The sequence below is a fragment of the Oratosquilla oratoria genome, chromosome 24, assembly GCF_046742065.1.
Source record: "Oratosquilla oratoria isolate Oo_2021 chromosome 24, ASM4674206v1, whole genome shotgun sequence".
In the NCBI taxonomy this organism is placed as follows: Eukaryota; Metazoa; Arthropoda; class Malacostraca; order Stomatopoda; family Squillidae; genus Oratosquilla; species Oratosquilla oratoria.
In genome coordinates, this window is record NC_134800.1 from 50,391,058 (window position 1) to 50,416,291 (window position 25,234).

The 25,234-nt window shown below is 39.5% G+C and overlaps 1 protein-coding gene across 1 annotated transcript in view; it reads right to left on the minus strand.

Annotated features, from left to right (window-relative positions):
- PolE1 (DNA polymerase epsilon catalytic subunit 1) overlaps positions 1 to 25,234 on the minus strand; it is a 50,874-nt gene that overhangs the window by 14,231 nt on the left and 11,409 nt on the right. Inside the window, exons 9-22 of the mRNA XM_076208091.1 lie at positions 21,196 to 21,439; positions 20,606 to 20,755; positions 19,519 to 19,685; positions 16,349 to 16,481; positions 13,634 to 13,747; positions 11,619 to 11,831; positions 11,041 to 11,289; positions 8,987 to 9,186; positions 6,731 to 6,950; positions 5,315 to 5,515; positions 3,634 to 3,864; positions 1,215 to 1,442; positions 708 to 958; positions 335 to 515 (exon numbers count right to left, since the gene is read on the minus strand). Of these exons, the coding sequence (XP_076064206.1) occupies positions 335 to 515; positions 708 to 958; positions 1,215 to 1,442; positions 3,634 to 3,864; positions 5,315 to 5,515; positions 6,731 to 6,950; positions 8,987 to 9,186; positions 11,041 to 11,289; positions 11,619 to 11,831; positions 13,634 to 13,747; positions 16,349 to 16,481; positions 19,519 to 19,685; positions 20,606 to 20,755; positions 21,196 to 21,439 (2,782 nt within the window). The remainder of the gene's footprint in view (positions 1 to 334; positions 516 to 707; positions 959 to 1,214; positions 1,443 to 3,633; positions 3,865 to 5,314; positions 5,516 to 6,730; positions 6,951 to 8,986; positions 9,187 to 11,040; positions 11,290 to 11,618; positions 11,832 to 13,633; positions 13,748 to 16,348; positions 16,482 to 19,518; positions 19,686 to 20,605; positions 20,756 to 21,195; positions 21,440 to 25,234) is intronic.

Genomic DNA, 25,234 nt, shown 5'->3' on the forward strand with positions numbered 1-25,234 from the left:
CCCTCACATTTACCTTCTGAACCACTCCATCCATGTACATACTGAATAGCTATGGTGACATAACATAACTGCCTCACCTTAACCTAAAACTACTGTAACCATTACTCTGAGTTTGGTGATTTTTTTTTTTGAAGGGCTTGTTTAGTAATAAGTGTGATATGCTTCTTTGTGGATGTTTTGTGTGGTATTGGTGGTAGGTTATTATAGATGTTTGAGTAGTATGCTGCTGGTTGGAACCGGGGAGCAGTTGGAATGAGAGTAAATGGGCCACAAATACAGAATGGTCCTCTGGTACATGCAGGAATAGTATTTAGAATTGTAGGGGAAAACTAACCTGAAGAGCAGCTGGAATTGTAACAATTTTCTGAACTGTTCCAGACAATCTTTCTATATAATAATTCCAGTCAAGGACATTTCTGATGTCAAAATTGATAAGTGATGGATCTTTGAGCCAACGACGGAGATAATGGTGTTTCACTGATGCCTCCGCCTGGAAGATGGCCAGTGGGATAGCTCTGTAAATGTGAATCAATCAGTCCATTGCCCAATTCTCTCTTTCGAGAGAAACAAAACCAAGGTTAATATTTCATCCTAGTCATTGTCAATTTCTTTTTTTTTTTCTCATTGCAATCTACAAATAGTATTAGTCCTGAAATGTAATTTAGTTATATATCATCAATATATATAATATTCTTTTGGCAACATACCTTTCAGTGACTGGTGCCCCATCTGGTTTTTTCGAGATGATGAAACGACAGCTCAAACCTGCATCTTTTACCATTTGATCTCCAAGGAACTCTGCTAAACGTTTGGCTGTTGATATTGATGTAGACTTTTGAGAACCATAGTCTTCCAGTTTACGGCTCATTGATCGGTTCTCAGATATGAGGTCAAACAATTCAGAATCTGGCATGTTGGCTGCTTTACTGTACAGGACATCAAGCCAATAATCTGCGACCTGGAGGGGGGTAGAAAAAATTAACTACCATAATGACAAATAATTATTTGACAACTAATACAGTTGAAACTAACTGCTATCAAATTTAGTAATTTCAATAACTGAAAATCACCAATGGATATACAGAGGAATGAGTCAAAAGAAAAGAGGAAAAAAGAAAAAAAAAATCAAACTATTATGCAATATCTGAGAAACAATACTTTCAAAAATGTACGAGACAGTACATGAAAAAATACAAAAACTTCTCTTATCATACCTTAGCTACACTGGCATAGCAGGTTTCAAGGCTATCTCCTTTCAAAAAAGCCTCAAATACTGAGGACTGGAATATCTTAATCAACTGAAGTTCACCTCTTCTCTTTACTTCAAAACCCTTCAACTCAGCAAGAGATCCATCAAAATTAAAGACAGCATAGCGTTTCTTTAGTTTTTTGCCTTCTTCCTTTGATGCTGGTAGAATCATCGACAGGTATGGACCATCAACCTGAATGTAAAAATACATAGAGCACACAAATACCATATACCTCCTGAATCATTTATATTGTACATACATACATATACCAAGGCTTTTTCCCCCTTACAAGGGAGGTAGCCAAAAAGGAAAAGGCATAAAATCATTCCCACCCATTCCATCCCTGAATACACTCCACACCCCTCCACCCTCCCTCTTATTTTAGCACCTCCTTATATTGTACAATTATATATTTATCTCTATATACTAAAAGGTCTCTTCCACCATATAAGGGAGGTAACCACCCAAGGCATGCACCCAACCCCACCCATCCTACTCCTGTCAGTTGTCAAATTGTTTTCCTTTTATCTTAGAACCTTGTGGACGAAAGGCCATCCCAGTCGCCCACCCACTGCCATTGTCAGAAGAAATAGAGCAAGACACAGCACATCCACAGCAGTGCCAGTCATTTCATTTACAAGGTGACACTCCCTCGCCATCCCCTCATGCAAACATAGACAAGATGAGTAATCCCTTCAGGCTGCATCAATTTACATACCATTTACAACCATTCTTCATTCACATTTATATCTTGTCTTCTCCCTTTCCTACTCAAGAGACATTTTCTTTTTACTCAAAGTCCCCTTCACCTAATCAATCCATCTCATTCTTGGTCTTTCCTTCAAGTTCACTCCATCCAACTCTGCCTTGTACACTTGTTTTGCTAGTCATTCTTCTCATTCTTTCCACTTGCCCAGACCATCTCAGCATTATTTCATCTACCCTATCTGGCACCTCCTTTTCTACCTCCATTCTCTGCCTCACCTTCTCATATCTCATTCTATCCATTTTTGTAACATCCACCATATCTCTCAAACAAATCTAAATGTCTCCTTTCTGCCTCCCTTACATTCCAAGTCTCCACCCCATAGTGGTGTAGGCACAATTACTCCTTAATAGCCTTCCTTTTGCATCTATCCCCAGATACCTATTTATCATAACACTTTTCATTCCCCAAAGGCATTTATTTGTTTCCCTCATTCTACATTATACCTTCACCCACACTCCCCCATTCCCTGCTACATGTGAACCGAAATATTATAATTATGCACTTCCTCTAACCTCTCTCCTCACTTACTTTTCCTCTACGATTCAGCCAAAAGTGCAATTCCATCACAAAACAAAAACTAACTCGCCTCCCACTTCCTCCACTCTCTCTAACCATTTTCAATGCTCTGTCCATCACTCTTGCATCTATCTCCTGTGTACTACCCCCATTCACGTACCTACTGAGCAGCCATGGTAACATAACACAACCCTGGCACAGCCTCATCTTTACCTCAGACCACTCACTCTCACAATTCCTTGCCCTAACACAAGCTCCACTACTTATGTAAAAGCCTTTGACTACCCTTCACATTTTTCCCCTTTCTCATATATCCAAACTACTCTCCAATTTGAAACACAATGGCAAAAGCCGACAAGACTGTGAGAATCAACACTGTGTGAGATCGAATCCTTTATTGGTACGACGTTTCGCTTGTTACAGCTTTTTCAAGTACTTGAAAAAGCTGTAACAAGCGAAACGTCATACCAATAAAGGTTTCGATCTCACACGGTGTTGATTCTCATACTCTTCAATTCCCAATAGTGACTGTTACCTGCTCCGACAGTCCAAGTGCATTGGGCAAAGGTGATGACTATGTCTGCAGCTACACGCCTCCTTGTATAGGCTCCTCACTACCATATATCTACAAAGCCTCCCACAATGCCTTCCTGTCTACTATCATAAGCCTTCTCTAAATCCATATAGGCCCAAAAAACATCTTTACCGAGAGAGAGAGAGAGAGAGAGAGAGAGAGAGAGAGAGAGAGAGAGAGAGAGAGAGAGAGAGAGAGAAAAATTGAGGAGAGCAAGATGAAGAGTAGTGTGTGAGTGAGAGAGAGCATGAGTGAGGGAAGAAGAGAAAGTGAGAAGACAGAAAGAAAGAGAGGGAGGAGGAGGGTGGGAGAAGAAGAGAAAAAACAAGAGAGATAGAGAGAAATATAAAGCAAGAAGGGAGAAAGAGAGACTCAACAATGATGACTGAGCTTAGATAAGGCATAAGTTTGATGTTCTATACTAAAACAAAAGCCATTTAAGTGGAACAGGGTACGAAAGGTTCAGAGGAAAAAAAATTCACTTTAGTATATAAATGAATTCTGTAATGAACATTACTACTAACCTCAAAGAAAATAGAGTTTTCAGACCTTACAGAGTATTCTAGCGTCTCAGGATTCACAAGATCATGGTACTGGTGATTAGTGTATATATCCTTCACCATGACATTAAGGATGGCACCTGGGTAAGATATGGTCACTTTTTTGCTTTTGGTTTTTATTACATAATTCTCTGGGAAGGAGCCTGGCAGAATACACCAAATTCCATCAGTGTCCAGTTCAAGAGGTCGACCAATCTGGAAATAATGGGAACTATTCTTTAATGAACATATAACCAAACATTTACTTAATAAAACTGAGAAACAAGGATCTTTACATTTACTGTATATACTTGTGCAGCAGCCTGTACATTTCTCCCACAATCCTGCTGATATGTCTGTCAAGTGAGAGGTTGGGTTTTATCAATACTCCCAAATCTTCCTCCTCTTTTGCTTTTGTAATGGATTCACTTCCCAAAGAATAGTTTAAAGATAGTCTTTTGCAACTACTGCCAATTTCCAGTACTTCATATTTTTTGGTATTGAAATTAATTTTCTAATCTTGGCTAAAAAAAAAAAAAAAAAAAAAAAAAAAAAAAAAAAAAAAAAAAAAAAAAAAAAAAAAAAAAAAATAATAATAATAATAATAATAATAATAATAATAATAATAATAATACATAAATAAAAAATAATAATAATAATAAAATAAATAAATAAAAAGTCTACATCTTTTTACAATACCCTACAGTTCTCTTTATTTTTCACTCTTCTCATGGTTTTTGCATCATCTTCCAGCATACCACTAACAACAACAAAAATTATTGGTACAAGTTCTGAATCTTAAAGAACTCTATTCATTACTGCTCTCCATCCTGACATCTTATCCTTTACTACTGTCCTCATGAATCTTCCCTTCAAAAAAATCCTTCATTCATTCAAGTAGTTTACCTCTTAATCCTCCGATATGCTCCAATATCTATATAAGTCAACTGTGAGGTACTTTATCAAAAGACTTTTCTAGGTCTAAGTACAGGGAGTTCTCCTGCCCATCTCTCTCTTGCAGCACATAAATCACTCCAGAGTAAGCTACATAAGAATGAAGGAAACTGCAAGAGACCATAAGGCCCACACTAGGCAGTTCCATGTCCATTATTAACTATCATTCCCATGACCTTCCAGATTTGAAGCTGGCTGCTTGTAAGAATGTTCATCTCCCAAGATATTTAGTCCATTGATCTTTCACAATCCTTTCTAATTTCATTATTGTTCTGGTCACTGATACTGGCCTACAATCTAATGGCATCTCCTTACTTCCACCTTTGTGAATTGGTACCACATTAACATTTTACCTATTAAGTAGCACAATGCCTTCTTTTAACGAGCTTACAATAAGATTGTGAATCTTGTCTGCCAGTTGTTCTTTACTTTCTTTAAGTATCCAATTTCAGATACCATCAGGTCCTGAAGCTTTTGTCACATTCAATGATCCAAAGAGATTGAGCACTTCCCTCACCTCTACATATCCCAACCCTTGCAAATGCCAGGGGGTCATACGTAATACAGCTTGAAGTTTTAAAATCTACTTAGATAAATACCTAAATCAATAAAAAATTAATTCATTTATTCTCATTATGGACCAAGTCTTCTGTAAGCTTACTTTATCATTATAATTCATTCAGGAAAGAAACGCACACATGCATAATCATACCTGTTCCACAATTTCCCTAGCCCTGGTGATAATGGTAGCGCCTGTATAACATACAATGCCAGCCATTTCCATGGAATGCCAGCGTGACCCTTTCCTCATAACGTATCCATAGAATGAGTTAAGAATACACTTGTGCGCCAGCTGGAGTGAGTCGTACAAAACTGCTCTGGCATTTGCAGCTTTAATCTCAGATGGATCTCCCTAGGAAGAAATTAAGGAGAATAATTATTAGTAAAAACAGAAATTGTACACATGAATAATTTATGAGCAATTAAAAAAAAATCTAGTACTGTACAGGGAGTCCTCGGTTTATGATGATCTTGATTTCTGCCACTGCGTGGCTACACTAAAAGTTATCCTTTTCCTTCAACTTGGTTTCACTTAATGCTAACACATATATTTTCCTTCTCACAAACAAACCAATTTTTTCCTTTTCACTCTCCTCTGTACCACAACCATGCACATTTAACCCCTACAGCATCAGCGGCATACGTCATATGCCACAAATTAAAAAATTAACCAAAAATAAGCATTACGTCAAGGGTCAAATCTGTAGTAATGACCAAGTAGCCCTATCCATTGGCTATAAAAAACACCCAAAATATTTTATTTATTGAAAAAACTGGCAACCCCGGCACCAATTTTTTGGGGGGTAACTTGGGGGTATAAAATCCGCGTTTAGGACATGATTTAGGCGACTCTGGTGTATGAAACCAAGTATGAGGAGGTGAAGTTAGGCAGGTGCTATTTAGCACGTATTCAAATGTACAGAACTGGCAATTTCGCACTGCCAATTTTTGTAATAAATGCATAATACAAAATGTGGCCGGACAATAATGGTGTGATGGATACTTACTAAAACATTTACCAAAACAATAAGAAATGCCACAATCACCTATATTTGCCAAAAAATCCACAAAAACTATTTATAAAAACGTTTTCTGCAAGTGTTCAGATTATTATGGGTGACTGTACATTGATTTGAAACATCATAAATGTAAAATTCCTTCACTCTCTGAAATTCTAACGAAGCCGCCCTGAAAAATACGACCTCGTTCAACCCCCGTGAGGAGCAAAAGAAAGTCTACAGATGCTCTACCAAAATCACATGAATATCATGACAAAATCGACCCAGTTTCTCCACTTCTAGGCTAAGGTGAATCAAAATATGGAAGATTTGTTGGTTTTACATAATTTTGAGTTTATCTAAGCAATTATAAAAAGAAAAGAAAAGAAAAAAAAAAAAAAAAAAAAAAAAAAAGGCTCTGATGCTGTACAGGCTAACACCCAATTTTTAGGGTTCTGGTTGGAGTCCTCCTTCCAGACATTCATATGGCTTGGCTTTTTGTAGGAGAAACATACAGAGATCAGGATCCACGCAAAATGACTGGAAACAAGTTAAGTGTGCTAACAAACCTTAGCTTGAGCTTCAGCAACATCCTTCTTGGCTCCCTTGGCAAGGCCCTTGTACTCATAGCGTCGATCTCTGAAGTCACGAACGGTGTTAACATAAAAGCTATTCTCTCTCTGGCAGATTGTCTGCCACTTTTCTTGTGTGTTGGTAACGTGTGTTTTTTTGTATGCTTTCCGACAATAATCTTGAAGTCGTTTCTTCTCTACTGCAGCTTGTTCTTCCCTGTAACAAACCAAGATAATCTATGTGATATTTTATCTAATCAGACATCACCAACAAAGTAAAACAACTGAGCATAGGAAAAGAAAATCCTCACCCCTTCCACTCCAATCACATATCAGTTTCACTACTTCCTAATTACACCATGCAAAAATTGTATCTCATCAACTTTCCAGCAATTCTGCCAGTTTTATCCTTAATTCACTCCTGTAATAGTGTGTGTTTCTTAGTTGATGAATTCTGCAATCACTGTCTACCCCATATCTAAACTGAAGGAAAGATTGATCTCATAAAGAACCAAAATAAAAACTCATTGATTAGTGTTTGATAATTTTGAAGTTGGCAATTTGGGGGGATCCACTGTGCATGAATAGAGTGGAACATGAGGTAAATGCAAGATTGATGAGCAAGGGACTGGAGATGGTTAAAGATAATGGAGGGAGGTGGGAGATGAGCCAGTTGTTGTTTGTGGATGATACTGTGATTGTAATAGGGTCAGAGGAAGGAATAAGGCAGTGACAGTTTGGGAAGGTATGCAACAGGAGAAAATTGAATGTAAATGTGAATAAAAATATAGTGATAAGATGTAGAAGGGAAGAGGGAGGCAGTGAGCTGAAAGTAAGTCTTAAAAGAGAGAGGCTGGAGGAAGTATATAATTTTAAATATTTAGCGTGGTAGAAAATGGAGGAATGGGGTGGAAGTAATCTACAGATTGAGGAAAGCTAGTAAATGTCTTGAGGGATTGAAAAGTGTCATGAGAAATAGGCATCTGGGAATGGATGCAAACAGAAGATTATATGAAGGAATGCTTGTGTCTATAAATTTAAGAGAGGCAGAAGGGAGAAGTTTAAATGGATTGAGATGAAGTGTCTGAGAAGTATAGTAAGGGTTACAAGGTTTGATAGTGAGAAATGAGGAGTTGAGGAAAAAAAGGGGGTGGAATGGGAACTGGCAAATAGAGGTGATGAAAGATTATTGGGATGGTTTGGGCACATACAAAGAATGAGTGAAAAGAGATTAGCAAAGAGTATGAAAACCAGAGTTGGATGGAGTGAACTTGAGGGAAAGACCAAGGATGAGATGGATAGATGGGGTGACACGGGTGTTGCAATCAAGACAGACTGCAAGAGAGAGACGTCACAAGGCATATCACAGCACATTTCTCTGCCAGAGACGAGGTTAACGTTTGTTCCAGCACCATGCACACGAATGCCTGCACACATTTTAAGAATAGTGTGGTACTGGATCACCAGCAAGACCTGACCCTTTCCCATGACAATGAGGGAAAGACACCTCACAACCAGGTCAATGCCCAACGGACAGCTCTGCGGTCAATTTCCACAAGGGCGACCGTTAATACTACCATACAAACGACATTTCTTCTGTATATCTTTTTCCTTTCTTGTTCCATTTCATTTATGTTAGGGTTTCTTATTATTCTAAGGTAGGTATATTGTTTGTAAATAGCCAGCAAAATATTGAGTGTATCACTCACTTAGCTATGAGGGATAAGGGGAACTAGGTATAGATGAAGTATGGTTATGTTACAAGGAAGAACTGATAAAATGCCAAAGATGAGGGTGAGGAAGATGGGTGGGGACAGAAGTAGAGAATGGAAGAGAAGACGTGATCATAGGAGGATTGTTTGCAAGGTAGAACATGTGAAGCATATGAGAGGTAAAAGAAGGAAGGAAAGGCAATACATCAAGTGAAGGAGGAAAAGTGGTAAACTGATGTAAAATGGGGTTTGACAAAGAATCTTAGAAAGAGGTTTTGCTTCTGACACAGGGCAGTGGGCATGATACAGGGATGACCCATCACCCACAAGGAGTAAATATGAGAGGGATGAAGGGGTAATGGAGGCGAGTGGAATGGGTGGAACTAGGTATGTGCCTTTGACTTGGGTACCTCCCATATAAGGGGGAAAAAGCTTTTGGCATATAGATATAGACAGATTTTACCCTGAGAAGGAGTGGGAGAGAGGGAGGGATGGGTGGAGAAAAAGAGGGAAAACTTTACTGTCCACATTAAAGACTCACTTGTTTAGCTGATGAAAAGGTCTAGGATCCCCACCAGGAAAGGCTGGTGGAAATCGCTCTATTTCTAATTGCTGCTGAATGCGCTGGAATTCACTGCGGGATGCTGGCATGACCTCTCCTCTCCAATACCAAGCCATCTTTCTCTGGCAGGTAGCACCTGGTTTGTTGAAGTCACAGGCAGCACACACTGTCTCATCTACCTTAAAATATAAGTTACATTTTTTATTGTTTGTGATGTAGGTGTGTGCTTTGATTCAGCTACCCACCTTATAATGGGGTAAAGACCAGCATATGTGTATGTATGTATATATATATATATCCGTACCAGCTTGTTATATATATATATATATATATATATATATATATATATATATATATATAATATATATATATAATATATATACGTACATGCATATATACATATACCAAAGGCTTTTTCCCCCTTACAAGGGAGGTAGCCATAAAACAAATGCATTAAAATACACTCCCACTCATCCATCCCCACATACAGTACTCCATTCCCATCCACACCCCTCCCTCCTTCTTATCTTGGCTTCTCCTGGATAGCAGGTTATCCCTGCATCTCACCCACTGCCCTGGGTCAGAAGCAGTGTCACAAGACACAGTACATCCACACCAACGCCACTCCATTAAATCAGCAACCCCCTCTCCATCCCTTCATGCAGAAATGGAGACGACGGGGAAAATCTCTTCGGGCTGCATCAATTTATTCCTCATACATACTCCCTCACCCCGCCACCCACTCCCCCTCATTCATCACAGCATCATCCATACACAACCATTCTCCATTCACCCCTATCTTCCATCCTTCCTCAACAGACATTCCCCTCTTTCCCAATGCCCCTTTTACCCCCATCCATCCATTGTTGGTTGCCCCTTCATATTCACTCCTTCCACCTCTGCCTTCCACACCTCTTTTACTAATCTTTCTTCACTCAATCTTTCCATGTGTCCAAACCATCCCAATACTCTTTCATCCACCCTATCTCCCAACTCCCTTTCCCCCTGTTCTCTTCCTCGGTTTATCACTCTATCCAGCCTAATAACCCCTATCATATTTCTCAGGTATCGCATCTCAAACACATTCAAACTCCTTCTCTCTTATGTTCCATATTTCTGCCCCATACAGTGCTGTTGGCACAATCACTTCTTCATACAATCTCCTCTTACCCTCCATTCCCAAATGTCTATTTCTCATTACACTTTTTAATCCACCAAGGCATTTACTTGCTTCTCTCAATCTGCATTCCACCTCCACCTCCACTACTCCCTTTCCTGCCACATTCACACCTAAGTATCTAAAACTATCCACTTCCTCCAGTCTTTCTCCCTTAATACTCACTTCCAGTCTGCTGCCACTTTCTCCCCTTGTACATCTCATCACCTTACTTTTTTCACACACCCTCCCAAACTCTGACACTAACTTCTTCAATCTCTTCTCTGATCATGCTACAAGCGCAGTGTTGTCAGCAAACAAATGGCTTATCTCCCACTTTTCTCCATTTCTCCATACTTAAAGATGTAAGAAAAATAGAGAGAACACCATTAGCAGCAACCAAGGTGATCCCTGATCTAAACAACAATATATATGATGAGAGGCTCATGAGACTGAGATGTCCCACTTTGTAGGAGTGAAGAGAGGCAACATGATGACATCTAAATTGGAACCAGGTTTAGAGAAAGTGACCAGAAAAGAGTTACTGGTATGAGAAAAAATATAAGCATGAGGTCACAGTAAAAATAAAAATGGAAAATGCTTGTTTAAAAGATGTCAGGAAGTATAGCTTTCCACATGGAAGTGTAGATTTGTGGAATAAGTTGGATTAATATGTCACCCAAGCCAATACAATAAAAGAATTGAAGGAAAAGTTTGACAAATGGTGGAAAAAGTTAGGATCCCATGTTCATAGCTCCAAACCATACACAAAACTAGGTACAACTAAGTAAATATCTTTTTTACAATATTTCTGCAAACGAAATGAATAAATCATTCCTCACTCCTTATGAATTTCAACCTCAAAACAAATACTTACCATTGCAGAGGGTTGAAGCCGATTTGTGAGAATAATGTTGGGGTACATTGCACCAACATCCAAGTGATAAATCAACGGGTTTTCCTGTCGGCATGGAACATCACGTAGATCTGCCAATTTTTTCTTGATATCATTAACCACCTCCTCATAGTTTGTAACCTCTGTAAGGGGAATACCTTCCTCAACTTCTACACAGAACTTAATAGTACGGTCCACATTGTCCATCAGTTTCTGGCAAGCTTCAGGAACCTGAAAAAATAAATAATTAAATAAATGAATCAATAGATGTAGTGGCTGGGAAGTGTGGAGTTCTAGGAAAAAATCACAGTGGAGAGTTGATGATGGAAATGTGTCTAGAGAGTTGACTACCCTTAACAGCTTTCCCCCAATCCCATACAAGAAGACAAATAATTCCAAAATGACCAAAACATAAAATGAGAATCTACTGAACAAGTGTTCAACCCTTGAATTTCAAAACTATTGTAACTCCCTACATACACTGATCTTTTACAAAATTCGCATGCCTTATATTTTTATATTATATTCAATAGGAACATGATTTCCAATTCTATTCTTACCACTCTAAACCTGCATGGAATGTCTGCCCTGAAGACACCTGACTCGATGGCTTCTACGTGTCCTCCTACATATGTCTCCGAGTCCAAGACCTGACCATTACTTGTCAGTTTGTTCAGTACTGACTCCTGTTTGTTGGGAAATATGATATTGGCATGGTATGCCTGCACCATCAATAAAGCTTCACACAATGTCCCTGAGCCTTTCCTTAGAACCTGCAATGGATAAAAATATTTTCAAGATATAAAGGTAGGATCTTAAAGATTAACAATTATTTCCTCAAATTTCATATACTAACCCACAGCCCTATAGCAATCAACAACTGAACCTAGGTCCTTGCATATATTTATGAGAAGAAACAGGCTTATATGTGTTGTAGTAGTGTAATATTTCATACTGAGGTGTTGACTGCATGTCACCATGCACTCAGTACTTTAAAGACTGATTTTGGGTTACCCATACAGAACAGAGCTACTGTATCTATCATTCATCTATGTTGGAGAAAATCTCTATGCATAAAGGAATGATAAGATGCTTTTGTACTACTGCTATCCCTTCTCTAACCTACTCTTTATCACTACAATTGTACCTCTTCCTTTTCTGATCTCCTGTAGTTGGGGTAAAGGTATACCACCACCATGTTTCCTTGTATGTAGTAGAGTGTGACCTAAAAGGATGGAGAGGACTAGTGATGACTCACTCTGTACTTTTCTTTTGAAAACATCAAAGGCATAAGAGGATGAGGAGGGAGGATCACCATGTAAATGAAGCTTCTACAGTGGTGCTCAGGCTGCATGACCCACTATATCCACTACACCTTGCCACCAACATCTGTCCCAAGCCATTTTCTGCCATTTCTATTCTTCTGTAAAATACCTTCCACATCCTTCTTCACATCTGCATCTTGGGCATCACACTGTTCTCCTTCCTTTTATCTTTCAATTTAATACCAACTTCAGCTATCTTTCACCTTTAATTATTGCGAAGTATTCTGCCCACAGCTGTCTCCTGATCTTGACTGCATCTTAATTTTTTCTCTGATGTTTATTTCTTGCTTGTGTCATCTTTTCCACATTCCCTCTTTACTACCAGACCTGTGATTTCTTTTTAGCAAGTGTATATTCAAAGACTTCTAACTTTCTTTACCTTTTTATTCAGGTCCATGCCTCACATCCATGTGGGTTTTACAACAATGTTGTAGACTCTCAAACTATTTTTTGTGAATTGATGTGGTTTTCAAAGCATGCATACTTATTGAGGCTGCTCTAACTCTCTCCTTCATTTCTTTTTCAATTTAATTTCTTAAAGTTAACACTCTTCCTAGGTACCTTAACCTCTTCAATGCAATGATGCCTATGTTGGCATCATGAGGCACAAGTATTTACCTAGTTGTATCATACTGGAAGGGAGCTATGCTTGTGCTGACCTGTCTTTGTATCTTTCAGCATCAAGTTTATTCTTAAAATCTTGAATAGTGTTTGCACACACTGTTTCTTTATCTAAATTATTCCAGGTATCTACTCTATGTGGGAAGCTATCTTTTTTCAGATCTCTTCTATAGTTAACCTTTTTGAGTTTCTTTCGTGTCCTCTTGTTTTTCCATTGTCATATTTTAATAAATCATTCCTATCTAGGATTTCCATTCCTTTCATGATTCTATAAATAGTCACCAGATCTCCTCTTTCTCTTTGTTCCGGAGTTGGTAATTCCAATTTGGACAATCTTTGTTAGTATATTAATTTGGAGAGAGTTGGTGCTAACTTTGTCATTGCTCTTTGTATTCTTTCTAATTTCTTTATATTCTTTTTAGTACTGGGTTTCCATGGTGTTGCTGCATACTCCAGTTTTGGTCTTATTAATGGGTACCTGTGGATGCCGCCATCGGTGTCTTGATTATATTTTTTCGTAGTTGTACGTGAGTTATCCCCGGATTTTGTGAACTAAATGATGATGACAACATTATATGTGAAAGATACATACTGCACATATATCATAAGTGAAATCTGTGCCGACTTACCTCATCTGGCTCCATAGGGATGATGGTGCATAAGGCAAAGATAAAAGGATGCACATACTTCATGTATAAGTAATAGGTTGCAACAGCATCAGATACCGAATAATTGGAAAGCACCTGCACAAAAACAAAACATATTAGAAAAAAGTATAATAAGTAATTTTCTTTGTGTATTAGTAATTGAATGTCAGAGACAGGATGCTAAAGCATGATAACACAAGTTTTTTCTGCATGAAAAAAAAAAAAAAATATATATATATATATATATATATACTGTATATATATATATATATATATGTATATATATATGTTTTTATATATGTATATATATATATATATATATATATATATATATATACATATATGCTGGTACATTGAGACAAGTTTATGAAGGTGGAAAAAGAAGTCACGGGTCTAGTTCCGAGTTTCTGAGTTTATTCCTGACCGGTGTCGCTCTATGCTTCTGAAGAAGCATAACGCGAAACCGCTCAGGAATAAACTCAGAAACTCGGAACTAGACCCATGACTTCTTTTTCCACCTTCATCAACATATATATATATATACATATGTAATATACAGTACATAAATATATATATATATATATATATATATATATATATGTATATATATATATATATATATATATATATATATATATTATATATATATAAATATATATATATATATATACATATGTCTATGTTAGAGAAAAATATCTACTCCTAGATATATAATGCTACTTTTGTACTACAACTATCCATCTGTTATACTGTTCTAACTGTTCTGTACCATATCTTTGAATATACTTTTTCTTTTTGGGGGAGGAAAGCATTCTGCCATCAAGTTTCCCTTACAAATCATAAAAGGTGACAAAGTGGGACAAAGTTATGGGACTATGTATACTGCTCACTGTAAAATTACCCTACAAGAAGTCAAAGCATAAGAGGGTCTGGGAGATTTCCAACCAGAGCCCTAAGATTTGAGTCATTAAATGAGTCTGGTTATGGTACAGATGAAGGTACGGAGAGGGGGAGTCACCAATCGAATGAAGCAGCCTTGCTGTGGATGCGTTGTCTCTTGCGACACTGCTTCTGACTCAGGGCAGTGGGTGAGATGCAGGGATTATCCATCATCCAAGAGGGAGGGAGGGGGGTGGATGGGAGTGGAGTATGTGGGGATCGAATGGATGGGAGTGGATTTTATGCCTTTGTTTTTTGGCTATCTCCCTTGTAAAGGGGAAAGAGCCTTTGGTATATCTATGTATGTATTAAGTGAAACTAAGTTAAAAGGGAGGGGTGATTTTGAGTTTGAGAGTAGTGAGAAGGGTGTTGGAAGTGAGGGGGGGGGTGAGGGAGGGAAGGGGTGGCACCAACACTGACTTTGGATAAGAAAAAGAAGCTCTATTAATCATCTATACACAGTTCAAAAGAACCACCCAAATCTGTCTCTCCACTGCATGGTTCCCAACAATCAGCTAATCAAACACAAACAATTTACAAACACTGCAGAATGGAACACTGTGAGTTATAACAGGATGCATCAAATCCACCCTCATTGGTCACCTACATAGAGAAACACAATTCTATCCCAGAACCCGAAAGAACACACACCCTTCATACTACGTCTCAAGCACCACCAACAGAAAAAAAAGCGCCATACTACTTAACCTCTACACCACAACCTACCACCCAAACCATCCACTGACAAACATAATCACATTTTCAGAATTATAAAGGGGATGGAAGTTCTCGGTAGAGATGACCTATTAAAATGGGACAAAAGAGAAACAAGAGGACATGCAAAGAAATTAAAGAAAGACAATTACAGAAGAGACCTGAAAAAGAACAGTTTCCTGCACAGAGTAATCGATGTCTGGAATGGGCTGAACAGTGAAACAGTAAATGCCAGAACTATATACGAGTTTAAAACTAAACTGGACGTGGAGCGATACGAAAACAGGTCACAATGAGCATAGCTCCCTTCCCGTAAAATACAACTAGGTAAATACATCTAGATATCTATACAAGTGGCCAAGCCCTTCAAGAAAAACTGCCAATCTCAATACTCCTACAACAACCTCCAGATCAGAAAGATCCCTCCCACACAAGACAAGGTATGTAGTGGTGTGTCTAGACTCAGAACACTATCCATCATTAAGACAGTACCAGCACAGAATAGGTTTGGCCACAGATTCAGGCTCCCTCAGACGCAACCACCACACAGAGGACACAGAACACCTCATACTACAGTGCTTCACACTTATCAATCCCCAGAAAAAACACAATATCTCTTTGTTAAACATCTAACGGTACCACCCTGAGGATGTTGACAGTTTCCTGAAGGCCACAGGTCTTCTACAGGAGAGACCAGGGGCAATGGATTGATTGACTGATTCCAGAGTAATACTAGTGGCCACTGTGGAGATGCAAGTTCCTAGTCAGTAAAACCTTAGGAAACAAATGTCATTATCATTTCAGCTGGAACAAGAAGACATAATGTACCTACTGTCCTACTTACTTTTTCTTAATCTTAAATACACATTATACATATACCAACAGCTTCTTCCCCTTTACAAGGGAGGTAGCCAAAGTCAAAGGCATAAACCTCCTCCGACCCATTTCATCACCACATACTCCACTCCCATTCACCACCCCTCCCTCCCTCTTTTCATAATTATGAATGACTAATATTTCTGTTTCATACCCAAAAACTCTTACCTGAGGTTGTTCTGAAGCCATGCGGCACATATCTTCAGGGTCCAACTCAACTGGATCATAGCGTAACTTTGCCTTAGCCACAGCCTTCAGATTCTGTGAACCCACAGGTAGGTATGAATCTCGCTTCACCCAGCTGCAAAAGTTAGTGTAAATATTGTAACAAAACAAAAAGTACCTGAAAACATAATTAAAATGGCTACCTCTCTCCAGCATATTTTTAACTTCCTTTTACTAATGAACACTTGAAGTACTTCCACCTATTCACAACTTCTTCCTCTATTTACTCTCTTTCATGTATAAGTCCTACCTTCAATTTTCTTTGACCCTGCTTCCAGAGTAATTATTTATTCCCTTTTAGTTTCTAGGATAGTTTTATAGTTTTAGATACTTGGGTGCAAATGTGGCAGGAAAAGGTGGAGTAAAGGTGGAGGTAGAATGTAGATTGAGAGAAGCGAGTAAATGCCTTGGTGGATTAAAAAGTGTAATGAGGAATAGAAATTTGGGAATGAATGCTAAGAGGAGACTGTATGAAGGAGTAATTGTGCCAACAGCACTGTATGGAGCAGAAACATGGAACATAAGAGAGGAAGAGAGAAGGAGCTTGAATGTGTTTGAGATGAAGTGTCTGAGAAGTATGATGGGGGTTACTAGGCTAGATAGAGTGAGAAATGAGGAGGTGAGGAGGAGAACAGGGGTGGAAAGGGAGCTGGGAGATAGGGTTGATGAAAGAGTATTGGGATGGTTTGGACACATGGAAAGAATGAGTGAAGAAAGACTAGTAAAGGAGGTATGGAAGGCAGATGTGGAGGGAGTGAACATGAGGGGACGTCCTAGGATGAGATGGATGGATGGGGTGAAGGGGGCTTTGGGGAAGAGGGGAATGTCTGTTGAGGAAGGACGGGAGAGGACAGAAGACAGGGGTGAATGGAGAATGGTTGTATATGGAAGATGTTGTGATGCATGAGGTGGAATGGGGGGTGAGGTAGTGTGTGTGAGCAAAATTTTGACGCAGCCCGAAGGGATTTCTCCCCGTCCTCTCATTTATATGGGGGGACGGAGAGGGGGGGTCGCCGATTTAATGAAGCGGCCTTGCTGTGGATGTGCTGTGTCTTGCAACACTGCTTCTGACCCAGGGCAGTGGACAGGGTGCAGGGATGACCCGTCATCTAGGAGGTGCTAAGATGGGAGGGAGGGTGGAGGGGTGTGGAGTGTTTTCAGGGATGGAATGGGTGGGAATGATTTTATGCCTTTTCCTTTTTGGCTACCTCCCTAGTAAGGGGGAAAAAGCCTTGGTATATGTATGTATGTAGTTTCTAGGATAACCTATCCCCATCTAACACCATTTCTGATTTTGCATTACAACACATTCTGTCTCATATAATTCCACCTTAATTCTTCTCATCTCTCTTTTGTTTTATTTTCCACCAATTACTCATATTTTCTTCTTTTGCTTTAATGCATTTGTTCCTGTTCATTACTCCACTGGTTAGTTCCTCTTCTCACCACCCAACCCATCTTATACCACATAATGTAGTTCCTGAACCACCTATCTCACTGTAGCTATTCATCACTGGTTCTGTCTGTTCTGTACCCTAGGTATTTTCCCAATAAATTAGCTATTACCTGCTGAGTTAAGTGGTTGAGCAAGGAAAAGGAATATCCATACCCTTTCATTCTGATCACATGCCTCCCATTCAATCATTTCTGCTTAAACCATTGGAGATCACATCTCATCATTTTCCAAGCAAATATTTCATTTCATTCCTAGTGCATCCGTCTCATGGAACAGGCTATTACATTTGTTTGCACTCTTCTCCAACTGTAGCCCTAATGCATACTTTCACTAATTCAACAACCTGACTACAAGTTCTTATAGCTTCATTAATCCCATCCACCAACTTCTTCCTCTCACTCATGACACCACCAAATCATGTATCCAAGGATATCTATTTCCATCCATTATCATATGAACATACCATCTCAGGTTAACATGTTAAACTCTCTTCCAATCCTATCTATACCCATGTCTCATCTCAAACACATATGGGTCCCTGATTTACTAAGTAACAGGGAGCAAGAGGTCTGTTCATCAACTGGATACTTGTTAAGTGAAGTGAAGAACCTACAGGAATGCCTCCAAGCTACTTCACAAAAAGCACCTTATCCACCATGCTCCCAAACTCTCACTCCTTCCTTTCAATTTAATTTCACTCAATGCTAGCACATCCATCTTTCCTCTCACTAATATACTTCCAATCTCTTCCCTTTTAATTTCATCCTTACCACATCCACACACATTCAACATCCCAATTATTAGGGTTCTGGTTGAAGTCTTCCTCCTAGACCCTCTTATTGCCTTGACGTTTCACAGGAGAAAATTACAGAGTAGGAAACCCCCTAGTCCTCTCACTTTGTCCTATTTAGGCACCTTCTATGACAAACACAGCAAAACAGTGGCAGCATACCCCCCCCCCCCAAACTGCCACCACCATAGAGGGATCAGAAAAGGAAGAAGTTGAATCATAGAAGTGTGTGTATGAGAATAGGGTCATGGCAACAGCATTAAGGTGGGACAGCAGTGATACAAAAAGTCCCTTAAGTATTGACAGTATGTCACTATACAAGTGTGAGGCTCTGGCCATCAGGGTACCTCCTCAAAAATTCCCCTAAAATACTGACTGTAGGTTACAGTGCGTCCTTATATGGCAGTTCTTTATACAGTAAATTCACAGTTATGGTATTGGGTAATTACTACCCTCAATTCTATTTACAGTAAGAAAAATTCACAGATATGGTATCCACTCGTGTTTTGGAGGTAAAATTAGATATTTTGAAGAGGAAAGAGCAGGGAGAAGGTACGTCTGCCATAAGTCGAAACTTGGGTTCGGTATACGGTAATTTCAATTTGCAGTAAGGTTTTCAGGAATGCATATGTACCGTATAACGAGGACTCACTGTACTATGCATACACTCAGAGTGGGATGGGTAGGAGTAGGGTGCATCCCTTGACTTGCTACCTACCTTATAAGGGGAAACAAGCCCTTGGTTTTTAGATAGATAGACATATAGTTTATGCCCTCTGAAAATCTCCATGGATGTTGGAATAAAGTAAGTTTACTGTATATGGATATTTGAAATGTGAAACATAGAAACCAAAGAGAAATTCTCACCATAAACAGTCCATATGAATAGCAGGTCTGGCAGCATACACCCCTTGGTTATTCTTCTGGAAACCAATTTCTTGGAACATGTCCAACCCATGGAACCCTGCACGGGCTTCCACAAAGGGCCAATCGAAGAAGTCTCCATTGTACGTCACAAAGATGTGGGGTCGCACCTGGCCATGGGAATAATATCTACTGCTTTAACTATTAATGAAAATAAATAAAGAGGTCAACCAATTTAGGTAAATCACACTATTAATACATACATACACCGTAGGCTTTTTCCCCCCTTACAAGGGAAGTAGATGAAGTCAATGGCATAAATCCACCCCCACCCATTTCGTCCCAACATACTTCACTCCCATTCACCACCCCAGCCAAGATAAAGCAGACACACACACTCATCAAAACCCATTCATCATCCCTCCCAGCATTGCATTTTATGATTGAAGGGTCATCTCTGTTCCTTGCCACAATGCTTGGGTCAAAGGCAATGCAGTGAGATAGAGCACCTCCACAGCATGAACACATTCAGAGTTGGTTCAAAAATACCCTCCAACCCACTTTATTATTTGCATTCATCCCCAGATACCTATTTCTCATAACACTCCTTGGAACTTTCCTGTTATTGCCCCACCACTAATTTTTTTCATTTTTCTGTTGTCTTTGATTTTGTTTATCTTAGGTTAGGTTAGGATAGGTTAGGATAGGATAGGTTAGGTTAGGTTAGATTAGGTTAGGTTAACCTAACCTAACCTAAGATGAACAAAATCAAAGACAACAGAAAAATAAAAAAATTAGTGGTGGGGCAATAACAAGAAAAATCCCACTCCTCATTCCACCAAGATATTTATTCTCCAATTCAGTCAATAATTCACCTTCACATCCATTCTTCTATTCACTGCCACATATGACCCCAAATACTAACTAAACTTCATCAAGCCTCTCACCTTTCAAACTCACATCCATCCTGCCACCATCAACACTCCTTGTACATCTCATCACTATTTCTGTCCAATTTTTCCTCTCAGATTTAAAAATATATTTAAACAGACTATTTGGAAAAGATTTGTTGAATATGGAAATCATTTACCTCAAGAATATGATCGAAGAATCGCTGAATGAGTGCCATTTCATTGGGTTCATTAAAAATGGTGAAAGGTCCTTCAAACTCAGGCTTTGGTGTATATTCAAAGTCTTCCACATCTTCACCAACAATTTCTCGATTGGTAATAAGAAAGCCCTGTCAAGTATACCATAACATGTTATTTTTATGTGTAAAACTGAGGCACAAAGATCTATGCATAAAGTTCTTCAATTTTTTTTATAACATAAATGTGTGAAACTCTGGTATTGCTTTATCAACTTATCTATTTATTATCCAACACTCGGTCTGATCACAGACCAAAATTTCTTTTATTAAAAAGCCTTCCTTTATGCAATTTTGAACATTAGAATATTCAAAACAACAATATTTGTCTAAATACTAAACACAATGTGATGAATTAATCTTTCAGTTGAAATTTTGGTGGCATGTAAATGTCAGAAGATTGGGAGTAATTTGTTCATAATAAGAGTGAAATTAAAAACTGGAAAAGAATGTCATTGTCACAATGGATTCACTGAGCTGGGGCAGAAAAAAGGTTTAACAACTGATATGGCTTTTAAGGTAACTGTACTAACCTGTCCATCAATCATATATGAAATCATCATGATCTGATCACTAGCAGCATCAGGAAATTTTAGAGGCAGCTTGGTAGTTTCAATATCATATGCCAATACAATGCAATCTGGCCACACAAGTATGTCTTCTCGTTGAGTGATGATAGGAGGCCTATTGCCTCCACCACCACATACAGAATACCAAAGACCCACAAAGATTTTAAGGTCAATGGACACTCTCACATGGTATGGGACATCATATTCACTGGGGAATAGAAATATTACAAAATCATACATTAATATTTCCTAAAATGGAAAATACATATGAAATTACATGAAAAACATGCTTCTGGGCATGCTGAACAAATTCTGAAAAGTACTATAAAATTTCTAGAGCAAACTATTTTGAGCACCTTGAATCCTAAAAAAAATTCTTTGTACAGGAGGATAGGGAAAGGTAGTTGCAGTGGGAAGCGCTAAGAAAATGACTGTGATGAGTGAGGAAAATGGTAGAGAAATAGGGAAAGATGAAGTGAAAGCAGCTGTTAAGATGATAAGAGCAGATAAGGCACCTGGTCTGGATGGATGCCATGCAGAATGTCTGAAGAAAGGAGGTACAGTTATGGTGGACTAGCTGGTGAGGTTATTTATTATTTGTTTAAGAGAGGGTAGAGTGCCGAAGGACTGGAGGAGTGCCTGTATCGTTCCGCTTTACAAAGGAAAGGGGGACAAGTGTGAGTGCAGTAGTTTCAGAGGGATCAGTTTGTTGAGTGTAGTTGGGAAGGCTTATGGGAGGGTCTTGATGATATGGTTTAACGTCACATACTCCCTCCCTATTGGGAGGCTAAGATAGTGCCCCTCAGAGAGGGCTTCAACTGCCAGATATAAATCCCACACAGAAAATCCTCCCACATCTAGCACAAACTCCACTCCTCCTTTCAAGCTGGAAGGAACTGATACCACAATATAATAAGAAGTCCATCACCACATATGGCTCTTTGCCATGACACCTTAATAATAATAATCATCACTGTTTCAAGTTTCAATGGCTTACAGCAGATGGCAATGGTCCTTAGGCTATATCATACATCTCACTCAGATGATACTTTCAACTGATGTCTTCACTGTATTAGTGTGGGATTATTTCTATGTCTCCAGCTTGTAGTAGCAGCTGTCAGTTATCATACATATACCAAAGGCTTTTTCCCCCTTACAAGGGAGGTAGCCAAAAAACAAAGGCATAAAAACCATTCTCACCCATTCCATCCCTAATACACTCCACTCCCCTCCCTCTCATCTTGGCACCTCCTGGATGACGGGTCATCCCTGCATCTTGTCCACTGCCCTGGGTCAGAAGCAGTGTCACAAGATACAGCATATCCACAGCAAGGCTGCTTCATTAAATCAGCGACCCACTCTCTCCGTCCCCTCATCCAGAAAAGGAGAAGACGGGGAGAAATCCCTTCGGGCTGCGTCAAATTTTTCTAACACATACTGCCTCACCCCCTATCCCCCCACCCATTCCACCTCATACATCACAACATCATCCATATACAACCATTCTCCATTCACCCCTGTCTTCTGTCCTCTCCCGTCCTTCCTCAACTGACATTCCCCTCTTCCCCAAAGCCCCTTTCACCCCATCCATCCATCTAATCTTAGGTCACTCCCTCCACATCTGCATTCCATATCTCTTTTACTAGTCTTTCTTCATTCATTCTTTCCATGTGTCCAAACCATCCCAATACTCTTTCATCCACCCTATCTCCCAACTCCCTTTCCACTCCTGCTCTCCTCCTCACCTCCTCATTTCTCACTCTATCCAACCTAGTAACCCCCACCATACCTCTCAGATACCCTTCTCTCTTCCTCTCTTATGTTCCATGTTTCTGCCCCATACAGTGCTGTTGGCACAATCACTCCTTCATACAATCTCCTCTTAGCATCCATTCCCAAGTGTCTATTCCTCATTACACTTTTTAATCCACCAAAGCATTTACTCGCATCTCTCAATCTACATTCTACCTCCACCTCGACTCCACCCTTTCCTGCCACATTCGCACCCAAGTATCTAAAACTATCCACTTCCTCCAGTCACTCTCCCTCAATGCTCACTTCCAGTCTACTGCCACTTTCACCCCTTGTACATCTCATCACCTTACTTTTACCCACATTTATCTTCAACTTTCTTCTTTCACACACTCTCCCAAACTCTGTCACCAACTTCCTCAATCCCTCCTCTGATCCTGCTACAAGCACAGTGTCATCCACAAACAACAGCTGGCTCACCTCCCACTTTTCTCCATTTTCTTTAAACATCTCCAATCCCTGACCCACTACCCTTGCATTTACCTCTCACACCACCCCATCCATGTATAAGTTGAACAGCCAGGGTGACATAACACATCCCTGACAAAGTCCCATCTTTACCTTGAACCACTCATTCTCTCCATTTCTAATCCTGACACATGCTCTACTACTCTCGTAAAAACTCTTGACAGCTCCTAGAAGCTTTCCTCCTATCCTGTATATCTGCAAAACCTCTGATAGTGCCTTTCTGCCTACCCTGTCATAAGCCTTTTCCAGATCCATAAAAGCCCAAAAAACATCCTTACCTTTTCCTATAGCTTTCTCACATATCTGTCTTACCACAAAATCTGATCTACGCAACCTCTGCCTATCCTAAATCCACAGTTCCTCGTCAATTACTCCCTCTGTTCCTCTCCTAATCCTCTCAATCAAGATCCTCCCATAGGCCTTCGCAACTACACTTAACAAGCTAATCTCCCGGAAACTACTACTCACACTTGTCCCCTTTCCCTTGCAAAGTGGAACCATACAGGCACTTCTCCAGTCCTCCAGCACTACCCTCTCTCCAGCAAACATTAAATAGCCTCACCAGCCAGTCCACAATCACTGTACCTCCATTTTTTAGACATTCTGCATGGCATCCATCCAGAGCAGGTGCCTTACCTGCTCTCATCATCTTAATAACTGCCTTCACTTCATCCTTCCCTATTTCTCCTCCATTTTCCTCACTCATCATGGTCATTTTCTTAGCACTTCCCACTGCACCTATCTTTCCCTCCCTATCCTCCTTCACATTTAGCAACTCCCTAAAATACTCTGCCCATCTTCCCCTTACTATCTTCTCTTCCATTATCTTCTCTCCATCTGCACCTTTTAACTTTTCTTCTCTACTTGATTCACCTCCTCTTCCTCTCTTAATTTCTTTCCAAAACATCTTTTTATTACTTTCAAAATTTTCTGTCATACTCTTACCCCATTTCACATCTGCTCTCCTCTTTGCCTCCTTTACATTGTGCTTTACTTCTCTTTTCTTTGTACCCCTCATGTGACTCCCTCGTCCTATTTTGTAACCAATCTGTGAAAGCTCGCTTCTTCTCTTCTACAACCTTCTTTGTTTCCTCATCCCACCATTCACTACCCTTCCTTTTATTTCCTCCCATCCTTCTTGTTCCACACACCATCTTTGCACACTTTGTGACTCCCTCCTTGAACCATCCCCATTTCTCCTCCACTCCTAGCTCTACTCTATCCTTCACTCCCTCCCACTCCTCTCTCAGCTTCTTCTTGTACTCCTTCTCCTTTTCATTTAAAGAGTTCACTCTAAGCACCTCCCTACCTTTTGTCCTTTTCCTCTTTTTCCATCTATCCTCCACTCTCAACTTATCTTCCACCAAAAAATGATCTGATATTCCCCAACTCTCTACCCTTAGCACATGTACATCCTTAACTCTTCCTATTATACTCCTATCTACCACTACATAGTCCATTAATGCTCTATCTACCACCCTTCCATCCACCACCCTCTCCCATGTGTACTTATGCTTGACTTTCTTCTGAAACACTGTATTTGCTATCATCAGTTGTCAGTTATCTATTGTTAGTTATCAGTTTTATATAAAATGGTAGAGGAAATACAGTGGACAAGGACAGATATTTTGGGCCTGGTTCAGAAACCAAGTGTCAGCCTTTTGGGGTTGCACTTCCCAATGAGGTAAGGATCCTCACAAGGCTTGATGACAGGTGCAAGGAA